Source organism: Schistocerca serialis, chromosome 8 (assembly GCF_023864345.2).
Source record: "Schistocerca serialis cubense isolate TAMUIC-IGC-003099 chromosome 8, iqSchSeri2.2, whole genome shotgun sequence".
NCBI classification, from domain to species: Eukaryota; Metazoa; Arthropoda; class Insecta; order Orthoptera; family Acrididae; genus Schistocerca; species Schistocerca serialis.
The window spans coordinates 56,849,470-56,863,760 of record NC_064645.1 but is presented as its reverse complement, the minus strand read 5'-3'; the positions used below and the strand labels follow the sequence as shown (position 1 = coordinate 56,863,760).

Sequence of the window (14,291 nt, the reverse complement as noted above, 5' to 3'; positions counted from 1 at the left end):
CCAAGTATGAAAGTTATGTCTCCGTGTCAAGCTTGAGGAATCTAAACAGGCACCTGTGCGTGGCTTGTCAGCTGGCGACTGCACCACTTTGCAGGGGTGTCAGTGCATCTCAAGTTCTGGGAGCGGGTGCGGTCCAGTGGATAGGGGTGGCTGGCGGTGTCTGTTGCATTATTTTGCGAGCAGGTCTGTAGGCTGTGCTATGTGCTAATTGGACAGTTTACAAGTACTGAGCATGTTTACACATCAGTGTACTGCAATATATAGGAGCAGTTTGCATGTCTGAGCTGAAATTATTTCAGTAATTTAGGAGTTGTTTGCGTGTCTGCGGAGTGGTATTTAGGAGTAGTTTACAGGTCTGTGGGCTATGTGGGATGAGCCCAAGTGTGTGTGTGTGTGTGTGTGTGTGTGTGTGTGTGTGTTTTCTGTATCAGTGTGATAAATATACTCCATCCCTAAATAAATTGTTCCAAAATAAATAAAGCACACTTCTTCCTTACTCTCTCCAGCAGTGCAGTACAGCCCGATTCATTTTCGCACCGTATACCCCCTCCAGACCACGACATTGGATTGCATCACAGGAGGGATGACAGCACCCTCTTGTGGTGGTACTGCATACTGGGTCAGTTGCAGTCCGGAACCCTTGGCCTCCACACTTGATGGTGGTAGTGCCTCTAATTGTGTAAATAAAATAGTGCATGCAAAATAGAGACTTATGTCAAGCACAGGTGGAGTCCTCTCCCTGCCAGTCCCTAGTAAGAGGTGGCATTCGGGTGACTTACGTTAGTGGAGGTAGTCCAAGTTACCTGTCTTCCCACAATTTTCTTAGGTTAGTTGAGATAATCGTGGCGTGATGCATTATCCTGTTGTAATTTGAATTTCCCGCCATTTTCTGGGGGAGGGAAGGGGAGGGGGATTAGGTTAGTGGAGGTAGCCCAATTTGACCTTCTTCCCGCCAAAATTTGCCATCTTGAATGGCGTCACAGCTGCCATCTTCTATGATGTCATGCGCTGTTGCCAAGTCTACAGGCCGATATCTTGGATGACGTCACCGCTGGCATCTTGGATACCTGCAACAATGTAACGTGGCGCAGAATGTAGGCTGTCCCAATACTGCGGAATAGCAGTACTCAAGAACGTGTTGGACGAGTGTTTCGTGAGTCAATTCGCTTATGGATGAATTATCTTTCCTTAGGTCATTTTCTGTTAATCTGAGCCTGCTCTCAGCTTCCTACGTCCAGTCTTATGTTGTTCCATTTTACTTCGCTTCGAGAGGAAACACTCATTTTTATTTATATTTCACGACTTCCAATGACTTCTTGTCAAATGTGCAATCGAGTAATTAACAGTCCTCTGCCTACTTATGCGCTGTACTTTGTTTTCGAAGACGACGTACTCTTGGTGTCGGTGCCATTAGTATGCAGGTCTCTATGAACTTCGCTACAGTTTTGCGTCGTTGCCCCCTGCCCACATGGAAAAGCCTCGTCCACGAATAGCTCCATGGAGCTCACGACATGAGAGATTCGCCCGTGATGATGTTTTACGACGTTTAATCGAGCCCCCGTTAGTAGTCAGCCAAACCCACAGCTACTGGGGAGCTGAGACTTCCTGCCTGACTAAAACTGTATATCGGACCGGGTCTCTAAGCCGGGACTTCGCCAACAGTGCTCTTACCGACTCAGCTGCCCAGGTGAGGTTATGGCTTTGAGTCCCAGTCAGACACTCAGTCTGCCAGCAAGTTTCGAAAAAGTGCACAGTGCGCTGCATAGCGAGAGATTCATTCTGGAACCAGTCGCGTAACTGATGGAATTGATTTCTGGGTTACAAGTGCAGAGCTTCATCTGACGTCTCAAGCGATATTGATGTTCGAATAACAAACGAGAACTTAATAGGAAGTTCATTACGAACATCGAGCGCCAGCAAAAATATAATTCTGATTGGCTTCAATATGGCAGTCGTTAGTGTTACCACGATATCATTAATCAAAAACGAATACTGTGGTCTTTCACCCGACTGATGAGCTCTCAGTACTCCTCTGTCCGGTGCTGCTCGCTTTGTTGTGTTGTCTTGCGGTACTGTTTCGGCGTCATCTGGCCCATGTGTAAGAATTACATCACGTTTCTTAAATCAAAGTGTCTGTTCTTTAGTTAGAAATCATGCTGAAGACCAAGTTTCTGGGAAGATTCAATGCGTCACAATAGTCGAGAAACCCCACAGATTCGTGGTTATTGGTCCGTTTGCAAATCGTTTTCGTAATATATTGACGGAATGTATCTGACAAGGCAGAGCGACAGAAAAAGCACTAAAAAAATTTCAAAATGTGATTGCTTTGATTATCATGAAACTTAAATCAGATGTTTTGAAGAGAGTATTTTTTTAGCTACAGACGAGTTTATATCCGCCTTGTAGATCATACTACCTAGCTAAATCGAGACAGTTCAGCACCTGAGCTGAAGTAAAACTATTTTCAAAGAACAAGCCGAAATATTGCTCGAGCTGTGCTAAAATTTAGATCACCACCACGAAAGGGCCTTCCGAATGAAGCAATCACTTAGTCGTGGATGAGGTGCTACCGAGTTGATCTCAGAATGACAAAAGAAGCGGAGAATTCATGCGGACAAAATATGAAAGTATCAAATCGGTTTTTTGACAGCATTCACGATTTGGTATTAGATAGAACTCAATACTTCGTTCTTAACGAAAATTTAGCTCTCTTGGGGTACACGCCCGTTCCACTTCGTTCGGAATGGAGTGAGTTCTATCTAACTGAAAGTCGTGAGTCCAGTCCCGAAGCTGGTTTCATACTAAAGTTCGTTTTGTGTTTACTTTCTGATACTGTAGAAGTGCATTACATGTCTTCTGGGAATGACGAACACACTATTCAATCGGACATTTGTCTGCACGAAATGTATTCGCAGTAGCGAATATGAACGGCCTGCAGCTGTATAATGGAATAAAGACAGTGAAAATTTGTGTCGGTCCGGGACTCGATCCCGAATTTTCCGCTTTACGCGAGCGGTCACCTTTACCTTTTCGGCTACCCGAGCTGTCGACCAGACCCAAACTTCCATACGTCGTCGTCCGCGTGTCATACCGGTACTCCTACACCCCGTGCAGGGGAGATATTTTATTTGTACGTCGTAGGCCAATGAACACGAATTGCAGAGCCTGTGTCGTGTAGAACTACGATGCAGTGTTTCATCGGACATGCATGCATTTCCGAAGGAACATTGCAGCGTACTTTATTACAACAGGCTCTGCAATTCCGTACATTTGCCTAGCACATGTCCGATTAGTGAAGCATAGTTCAACTTTATGCTGTTCATGTGAACGCAACCCCAACACAGGAACGTAAAGATATAGTATGCCCTTCTCTACCCTTTTAGCCAAAACTTTGGAACTATTTCGGTCACATTCTGCTATTCACTTCTTAATCAACATATTCATCTCCACGCTAGACCACACTTTTCTAAAACAAATGATCTGTAGACTTAATATTTTCTTTGACCCACTCACATAAGATTTATACTGCTAACGGGTTTCGTCCAGCAGTGACCATCATCAGAACAGTCGCCCTCCCGGTTAACCGCGCGGTCCAACAGTCTGCTTCCCGAGAGGGAAGGCGTGCCCGTGCCCGTGCCCGGCACGAATCCGCCCGGCAGATTAGTGTCGAGGTCTGGTGTGCCGGCCAGTCGTACGCTATCGTCTGTGGAATGGCGACTCACTGTCCAAGTCTGGATGATCATATGCTTCACGTGCCAGACTCAAGAAACATCCTGCTCGGCTCCTCTGGAATTGTTAAATAACCATTTTCTACAAACTTTGTAAAAGTTCGCCTCCTCAGAAAATTGTTGATCACAACATAGTCGAACCATGCCGTGTCCAATCCCATGCGATCTCTCGGCAGTCGTGTTTTCGCTGCTGGGGAAAATTCACCTTCTGCTGCTCGAGGATTATCTAGCTTGCACGTTAGCATATTAGATTTTGTAGCTACACACACAAAAAAGGTTCAAATGGCTCTGAGCTCTGTAGGACTTCACATCCGAGGTCATCGGGCCTCTAGAACTTAGAACTACTTAAAGCTAACTAACCTAAGGACATCACACACACCCATGCCCGAGGCAGGATTCGAACCTGCGGACAGTAGCGGTCGCGCGGTACCAGAGTGAAGCGCCTAGAACCGCTCGGCTACACCGGCCGGCCTAGCCACTACAGAATGGCGTCAGGAACATCAACGGGCTCTCTGGCGCACGTTATCCTAGTTCCTCACGACGCCCTGGCAACCATACGCACCTTCAGAAAACACCTACATCAATTCAGAACACGTTCTCACACTTGAACATTAGGGTCACCCTAGAGCGGGTGTAACGACGCCAGTCTGCGATTTGTTAGTGCACCCATTTGTGACTCACGTTCAGCTTGATTCTTAAATATGAGCCATAAAGTTTTGCGCATTGAGTACTCGTATCCAGACCGTCAATAATGATTTTATTTGTTATTGTTCATCTTTCCCAATCCCCAGCTCACAATGAAATGAGAATGGAAGACATATTGACATTGCGATCGTAAATAAGTAAATAAATAAATTCAGTTCAGTCCCAGCAGACCATATCGCCGATGTTGTGTTTGTGAAGGACTATGCAAACAAACATAAAATAATACCTACCAGTTACTGGGACTCTGAACCGTTCCTTCAGACGGACGATTTGTATTCGGTTGTCCCTGCTGTTCACATTTCCCTTAGAAAACTGTGATGTATATCAAACGATTTGATTTGATTAGAGGGTTATGAAATTGGAATTGCATTTTGTCTAGTACAGTGTAACAAAAGTTATCGATGTACTTTTTGGATGTTTCTTGTTAATTAATAGAAATCAAAAAGTCGTCATGTAATGAAAACTACTTAAGAAAATAGAAGTTGGTTGGCTGATTCGTGGGAGGGGACCAAACAGCAAGATTATCAGTCCCATCGGATTAGGGAAGGATGGGGAAGGAAGTCGGCCGTGCCCTTTCTGAGGAACCATCCCGGCATTTGCCTGAAGCGATTTAGAAAAATCACGGGAAACCTAAATCAGGATGGCGGGAAGCAGGTTTGAACCGTCGTCCTGCGATTGCGAGTCCAGTGTGCTAGCCACTGCGCCACCTCGCTCGGTAAAATAGAAATATTTTGAACTCCTCCTTCGGCTGATTGAAAAGGCGTTCCTAAAAATTTTAGATATCGAGGTCAGCAGTGTTGTCATACCAGACTTTGCAGGATTCTTGATGGAGGCTGTACACCCCAGAATCTGTTGGAACTGCGAATGGGAGGTGATTCTCATGTCCAACAAGTATTAGTAAAGCTGAGGATAAACGAAATACAAAAAATTTTAACTATATGCAGGGAAATAGATAAAAGTAATGCAGGGGAAGGCATAGGTAATTTTAAGCTAGATTGTGGCCGCAAGTACGAATTATTTACCTCAGAATCGTCTCTTTTTACGTAGAAGAATGGGTTATAATTTACAAAGCAATTCTCGTCTCAAGCAATCAGTTTAAACAGGCCGGTCGATCGCAGTCTGTCTCGGATTTATAGAGAGGGCGGGCGTGTCAAGCAGAGCTACAGCGCAGTCGTGAGTTGACACTATTTTTTCACTAGCTTTTTTTTATGACCCATCGTCTAATTTCTTATGGTGGGTTGTATGTTGCCATTTAGCCGCTGTGACTGAAAGTAACACCAGTCTGGCTCCCGTCCCCACTGACGCCGTTGCCCGTCTCCCGCCACTTGGAGACGGGCTCTAATTGTTTACATCTATTTGATACCTTTTTTGTGCAGCATTACAAAAACTTATAAGTAATGAGTTGGCAGTGGAGCCGCAGCGCTGACGCCGGGCGCGCGTGTCGCTGTTGCAGGGACCCGGCGAGAGTCGCATCCCGCTGTTCCGGGCTGCGGCCGCCCCGCGGCAGGCCTTCGCCGCCCCCGCGCCGGCAGAGCCCGCCGCAGTGGAGGCGCACCTGCCCCACGTGCAGCAGCGGCCGCGCCCCCCTCAGGAGCTCGCGGAGGCGGCACTCCGGCAGGCCGGACAGCTGCCCTCCGTGCCGGGGAAAGCCGGCCTCTCCCTGCACAGTCCTCCGCGGGCCACAGGTGCCGGTGCCGGTGCCGGTGCCGGGGACTCGGGAGCGGACGCGGATGGCGCCGAGGCGCCGGCAGCGCCCAAGGCGCACAAGGGTGCCGGCAGGGTAGCCACCATCTTCGGAGCGCTGCGCAAGCTGGCGCCGCAAGCGGGGGGCGGCAAGAGAGAGGAGCCCGCGCCCCCCGCTGAGGCCGCCATGCCCGGCGACGGCGACGCCTGGCAGCGGTTCGCGGCGCCGCAGCTGCCCAGGCCGGCCAGGCCGGCTGGCGCCGCCCCCGCCCCGCCGTTCGCCAGGTCTGCGCTGAGGAAGGGCGGCGACCAGCCGCGGGGGGCGGCGCCGCTGCCCAGGTCCGCGAGCGCGACGACGAAGCTCCACGAGCGACACGGCGACACGTACACGGTGGCCTCGGGTCGCCAGACGGCGGCGACCCTGGCGCTGTACCGAGGCGTCGCCGACGACGACCCCGCACCGACGCCGGCGGCGTGCGGCGCGGTGCAGGAAGTGACGCCCAGCCCGGAGGAGCAGTTCCAGAACGCGGCTGCGTCGGCGGCGGGGGCGGCGTACCGCAAGCGGCCGTCGCTGCTCGGCCTGTTCGGCGGCGCCGCCCCCGCCAGTGGAGGCGTGGCCGTCGCAGTCGCCTCGACCTCCTCTGGTACCACCTCCCCCGTCGGCAGTGGCCAGAAAGCGCGCAAGTACGTATTAAGCTAGCAAAAATGAAACTATGATGAGATGTGGACATCGAATACTAGATTAGGTGGTACTGAATCGAATTCCGAAAAAAATTACTAAACTAACTCAGTCTCAACATCTACACTTATTATTAGTGACGATGTGGACCGTTTGCACCAGCTGGACATCACGTGCGGCAGTTGCACGTGCAGATTCGAACTTCAGAAACAAGTCACAAATGTCCTTTCCAATCACCTTGTCTCTTGTATAGTTCTTCTAACTAAGGTACGAGCATATGGGATTGGTTCCCAAATACGTGAGTGGCTCGAAGACTTCTTAAGTAATACATTCCAGTACGTTGTCCTCGATGGTGAGTGTTTATCGGAGGTGAGGATATCATCTGGAGTTCCCCCGGGGAAGTGTGGTAGGTACGCTGTTGTTTTCTATCTACATAAATGATCTTTTGGATAGGGTGGGTAGCAATGTACGGCTGTTTGCTGATGATGCTGTCGTGTACGGGAAGGTGTCGTCGTTGAGTGACTGTAGGAGGATACAAGATGACTTGGACAGGATTTGTGATTGGTGTAAAGAATGGCACCTAACTCTAAATATAGGTAAATGTAAATTAATGCAGATGCATAGGAAAAATAATCCCGTAATGTTTGAATACTCCATTAGTAGTGTAGCGCTTGACACAGTCACATCGATTAAATATTTGGGCGTAACATTCCAGAGCGATATGAAGTGGGACAAGCATGTAATGGCAGTCGTGGGGAAGGCGTATAGACGTCTTCGGTCATTGGTAGAATTTTTGGAAGATATGGTTTATCTGTAAAGGAGACCGCTTATAAAAAAACTAATACCACCTATCCTTGAGTGCTGCTCGAGCGTTTGGGATCCCTATTAGGTCGGATTGAGGGAGGACATAGAAGCAATTCAGAGGTGGGCTGCTAGATTTGTTACTGGTAGGTTTGATCATCACACGAGTGTTACGGAAATGCTTCAGGAACTCGGGTGGGAGTCTCTAGAGGAAAGGAGGCGTTCTTTTCGTGAATCGCTAATGAGGAAATTTCGAGAACCAGCATTTGAGGCTGACTGCAGTAAAATTTTCCTACCGCCAACTTACATTTCTCGGAAAGACCACAAAGATAAGAGAAATTAGGGCTCGTGTAGAGGCATATAGGCAGTCATTTTTCCCTCGTTCTGTTTGGGAGTGGAACAGGGAGAGAAGATGCTAGTTTTGGTACGAGGTACCATTCGCCACGCACCGTATGGTGGATTGCGGAGTGTGTGTGTAGATGTAGATATTGCTTTATGCAGAAGATGCAACACGATCGTGGGTGCGTTCATAGAAATCACCTTGCCTGTAATATGGTTTCCTAGACGTAGGCAGCTTGGCTGTAGGCAGTGTTTTCGAATTTCAGTTTACAGATGCCTGGATACTTCTTATTTATGACAAGAACTAACATTGGGGACACTTTAAAATGACACTCATCTGAAATAGAATAAAATTCCTTCTCGCGCACTCTACAACTTTATCTGTGATATCGTAGATCGATGACATCCCCAACAGTGTCTCACAGTTGGCAAAGGAAACACAGTTTCCGGCGTCTAGCGGTCGCGCGGGGACCCTGCGGATCCAGTGATGCGCGCCCACTGGTCCACACCATCAGCGTCTCCGACTACGAGGGCGCTCTGCTGCAGCGATATAGGATAGCCGGCGGCCGCTTAACGGCTCAGTCTGGCGGAGTCTTCGGCAGTTGCGTTAATAGTGGGAGCCAACCACTGCACAACACTTTTTAATTCGTGTATTAGCTGGACTTCATTGTTACTTGCTCTTCGGTAGAGTTTCTCCACAATGCTTGGAGAAAGCTACAAGTTAAATAAAACTTCTGTCTGTTGTATTTACGTGTCCACTAACGATTGATATTCCTGCACAGCTTCCCTACGATGGCAGCTCCTGCACCAGTCTCTAGCCCACCTCTCGTTACTGTTGTGTATCCAGTAGTATGCAACATTCTGCATGCACATTGGTGCACAAACTGACGCCACCACTTAGTCTCAGACCGTCGTGGACACTGTATTCTCAAAACTACCTAATCAAAGACCACAAAAGGTGGCGCTTCCTTGTAAAGACGTGCTTTGTACATTCAACGGGAGACGACAAAAAGTATTTCTCATGCGTTTCTCGTGTTCGACCACGCAATCAGGGGCGTCATCACGACACAGTACTATTGCTTCCATATACCGCGTTATTTGGCATGAAAAACTGTCTCGTAACAAACAAACATCATGTTCGAGATTCAGCGTATCGTACCACGAGGGCAATCCGCGAAAAATATTATTAAGCAACAGTTTCGTATGACATATTATTAGGTATGAAGGAATTTTCAGTTTCGCAAAATCGGGTTAACGCGCAGGACAAAAATGGGAGAGGGCCGGTAAAGTTCCAATACAGAAAGCAGGCTCAAGCGGATGTAGGTCGCGGTAGTCATTCAGACACGAACAGGTCTGCACAGGGTGGATTAGCGTGCACGGTCGCACCAGACCAGTCTTCAGACAGACAGACAGACAGACAGAAGAAGCAGAACGAGGAGGCCATAAAAACGTAGGGTTCCAGAGCCGTTGCGAGCCTCATTGCAATGTTTAGATACATCCCCGCGTCAATAAGAATCCAGGAACGGTAGAGCGGGCACCCATGAGTTTCCCGACTGCTATGCTCTGAGCAAGGTATAACACCACCGAATTCTCGGTTATTTTAGTATCTTCGTATTCAGTGCTCCATTATTAATAAATATGTACAGAAAAGAAGCAATTAAAAGCAGGAAGGTTAAAGAGTGTGCATAAAATGCAGGGTGGAAGTGAGTGAGTGAGTGAGTGAGTGAGTGAGTGAGTGATTGGGAGGGAGGGAGGGAGGGAGGGAGGATGGATTTGCTGAATACACTCTTAACCTCAGTGAGATAGAGGAAGAATTACCATACTTCAATACTTGTTGCAGATAATGAAGAATTCACTGAACACTGAATATGGACTGAGAGTAAACAAAAGAAAGGTCGAAGTGATGGGCAGCAGCAGAAGTGAGATCGCCAGTAAAAATTGAGAATCCATTAGTAGTGGAATTGAAGACATTCTGCTACCCCAGAAGCAAAACAACGTTTGACTGGTGAAGCGAGGAGGCTATAAGAAACAGAATAGCGTAAACAAAAAGGGTATTCCTCACTAAAAGACTCCTGCTGTACCTGAGTCGGGATGACAGAGCGACTGTCGAACACGGACAGTGCCGATGTTGCCAGTTCACCTTTACCCGCAAACCCAATGTGGTCGCGGCAGCAGGAGCTGTGCAATTCCAGTACTGAATTCTTTCGTGCGTTCCTGCCAAACTGCGGTACTCAGTTGGCCTTGCACAATAGTAATGCCTTATCACTTTCGCTATTAGCTGCAGGCAGTCTTTTGTGTATCATAAAGAAAAATACAGCACAAAGAAACAAAGCAATGACGGAAACGTATCACAGCAGTGCGTTAGCAACTGTGATTGTTCGGAGAGCGATATGACAACAGACCCCGCAACTGAACTCGTTCTCTCATATGAACATTCAGCTGTCAATCACTCCGTTATTCTGATCCACGTACAGTACCAAACATAGACCTTCACTTGAGAAGGGTATTTCTGAAAATGTATATGTGAAGTGTGGAAATGAACGATGCACATTAGGAGAACTGGGAAAGAAGGAAACACAAGCGATTGAAATGTACTTCTACAGTATGAAGCTGAAAATAAAGTTGATTGTCAAAGTAAGAGGACATCCTCCCTTCACCAGGTGAGGTAAGCGAGATATCGAAAAATTAACTATAATGAGGCATAGCTTTAAATTAGACATCAGGGAATAGCAGCGGTGATACTGCAGAGAGCTGGAGGGTAAAAAAACAAGTGTAGGAAAGAAAAAGTTTAGAACACACGAAAGAAATAATTGAGTGTAAGTGGTACTCTGAGATTTGGAGGTTCACACAGGATGAGGAAATCGTGGTGGGCCATAACAAACCAGTCAGAATACTGGTATCCCACAAAACAAGACAAAGACGAGGCGGGGCGTGCAGTGTCGATCGGAGACTGGCATAGTGTGCTGTGACTTATCGATAACCCGTGCAACAGTTACTAATAAGAGTGTTCATGCAAGTATAGTTTCAAAGACGTTTGTACGTCTTACAGTTCCTGCCACATGGATTTGGATGATAATGAGGAAAGTAAAAATGTTGCTTTGGACAGAGTGCATCTATTTAAAAACACGAGTGAATGTCCTTTGTTTAGGGTACTATTGGAAGCAGGAACACGTGCGCAGAAGCAGGTTAACTGACGTCAGCAGTGAAGTCGTCCACTGCGCCAGGCTGCAGCTATGTCCAGCCGTCGGCCCACCGGAATGTGGGAGACCTGGGGCGGCGTCACACAGTGAGACAGAAGTCATGACGCAGGTGGCTGCTTCGCTGGGCCATCAGCTCCTTTCCCTATTTTGATACATAGGTGGTGGCCTCCATGGGCCACATCTGAGTTTGATATCAGTTTTTACGCAACTGTTACCTACCTCCAACATGTTTTGCTGTTTTGGTCTTCAGTCCGAACGCGGCTTTGACGCAGCTCTGCACACCACTCTGTCTTGTGCAAGCCTGTTTATATGTGCATAACTACTGCAGCCTTATCCATTTGACCTGCTGACTTCACTCGAGACCCATCGTCTAGGGGTAGCGGGTAGCGTCTTTGAATAATAAACGGAACATCCAGTGTCCTGGATTCGAACCTAGTCACTACTAAAGTTATGAAACAAAATCATTAGTAATTGCCGCTGAAGACTTCGGGCATAAAAAGTCACCCTTGTTCTGCCAAAGGCCTCTTCAAGGAGGGCACAGGAGCGGACAGAGGTTCAGGGCATTCACTTGCCTTGGGGTGGGAAAGTGCCCCTAAAAGGCCGGTCACTCACACCAGAATGCAGAAGGCAACGGAAACCACTGACTTCCAGACGCAGGACATGTGAGCTGTAATTGAAGAAGTGTCATGATCATCTCTCCATCGGCAAAATATTCCGGAATAGCCCCCCATTCGGATCTTCGGGAGGGGACTGCCAAGGGGGAAGTGACCATGAGAAAAATATTCAAAACGAGCGACACGGTAACATCCTACGAGTCAAGGCGTACAATGTTAGAAATTTGAACGTGATAGGGAAGCTGGTAAGTCTGAAAATGTAAATATTAAGGCTCAGTCTCCATAACAATGGGAGTCAATTAAGTGAAAAGGAAACAAGACAATGTCTGACGAATGTAAGGTAATATCAACAGCAGAAGAAAATCGTGTAACGGAGTGGGATTAGCTATGAACAGGTAGGGCAGAGAGAGAATTATTGTGAACAGTTGAGTGATAAGGCTGTTCTCAACAGAATCGATAGCGAACCAATACGACGGCAATAGTTCAGGTATACATGCCTAGGCCAGAGGCAGATGACGAAGAGCTAAAGTATATGACGATAATGAACGAGTAAAGGGAGGGGGAAAAGGAATAATCATGGGGGATTGGAATGCAGTTGCAAGGGAAGAAGTAGGTGAACGGGTTATCAGAGAATACGGACGTGGTAGTAGCATGAGAGAGGAGAAAGACTAATTGAGTACTGAAATAAGTTTCAGCTAGTTATAGGAAATACTCTGTTAAAGAATCAGAACAGAAAGTACACTTTGAAAAGGCCGGGAAATATGGAAAGATTCTAGTTAGATTACATCATGATCAAGCAAAGTTTCCGAAATCAGATACTGAATTGCAATGTGTACCCAGGAGCAGATATAGAATCAGATAACAATTTAGTAACGATGAAGAGCAGGCTGATGTTTAAGAGACTAGTCAGGAAGGAACCATGTGCGAAGAAGTGAGATATGGACATAGTAAATAAGGAAGAGAGATATTTGAAGGTTTCTTAGGCTATAGATACTGCGATAACGAATAGCTCAGTAGACAGTTTAGTTGAAGAGGAATGGACATCTCTCAAAACTGCAATCACAGAAATTGGGAAGAAGGTAAATGCGAAGAAAACATGGGAAACAGAAGAAATACTTCACTTGATCGGCGAAAGAAGTAAGTACAAAAATGTCCAGGAGATTTGAGGAACATAGAACTGGAAGTCATTTAGGTGCGAAATAAATAGGAAGTCAGGGAAACTAAGGCGGAACGGCTGCGTGATAAATGTGAAGGAATCTAAAAAGAAATGGTTTTCGGAAGGACTGACTCAGCAAATAGGAAATTCAAAACAACCCTCATTGATACTAAAAACTAGGATGGTAGCATTAAGAGTGAAATGGGAATTCACTGTTGAATGTGGGGGGAGAGCGATTAGTGGGAAGAGAACATTGAAGGGGTCTATGAGGAGGAGAACTTACGGGATGTTATAAAAGAAGAAACAAGAATCGATACAGAAGAGATAGGTCTTCCAGTATTAGGATCAGAATTTAAGAGATTTGGTGGACTTAAGATCAAATAAGGCAGAAGGGGTAGTAACATCCCATCGGTATTTCTAAAATCAGTGGAGGAAGCGCCAATAAAACGACCATTCCCGTTGGTGTGTAGAATGTATGAGAGTGACGACATACTATGAGCCTTTCAGAAAAGCATCGTCCACACAATTCCGAAGATAACAAGAGCCGTCAAGTGCGAGAATTATTGCACAATCAGCTTAACAGCTCATGCGTATAAGTTGCTGACAAGAATAATATACACAAGAATGGAAAGAAAATTGACAATGTGCTAGATGACGATCAGTTCGGCTTTTAAAGGTAGAGGCACTAGAGAGGCAATTGTGATGTTGCGAATGATAATGGAGGCAAGATTAAAGAAAAATCAAGACACGTTCATAGGATTTGTCGACTTTGAAAAAGAGTTCGACAATGTAAAATAGTGCAAGATGTTCGGAATTCGGAGAAAAATATGGGTAAGAGAGAGTGAATCGAAGAAATATTAAAGTAAGGAGAGGTAGTAGAAATGAGAAGAGCGATAAACTTAACATCAGAACTGCGAGTTGCAAAGTAGATGAAGTTAAGGAAATCTGCTACTTAGGCAGCGGAATAATACATGATGGATCGAGCAAGGAGGACGTGAAAAGCAAACTAGCACTAGCAAAAAGGGCATTCCTAGTCAAGAAAACTCTGAGTATTATACACAGGCTTTCATTTCAGGAAGAAATTTCTGAGAATGTACATGTGCAGGACTGCATTGTGTGGTAGTGAAACATGGACTGTGGGAAAACCGGAAAGAAGAGAATCAAAGCATTTCCGATGTGGTGCTACAGAAGAATGTAGAAAATTTGTCGGACTGACAAGATATGGAATAAAGTGTTTCTTCGAAGAATCGACGAGTAAAGGAATGTATGAGAGACACTGACCTGAATAACGGATAGGATGGTAGGACATCTCTGAAGACATCACAGAATAACTTCCATGATACTAAATGGAGCTGTAGAGGGTAAAAACTGTACATGGAGACAGAG

At 46.5% G+C, this 14,291-nt stretch overlaps 1 protein-coding gene across 1 annotated transcript in view; it reads left to right on the top strand.

Moving 5' to 3' along the window:
- Positions 1-6,303: 6,303 nt before the first annotated feature.
- LOC126416817 (uncharacterized) overlaps positions 6,304-14,291 on the top strand; it is a 37,849-nt gene continuing 29,861 nt past the window's right edge. Inside the window, exon 1 of the mRNA XM_050084700.1 lies at positions 6,304-6,800. Coding sequence (XP_049940657.1) covers positions 6,304-6,800 — 497 coding nt within the window. The remainder of the gene's footprint in view (positions 6,801-14,291) is intronic.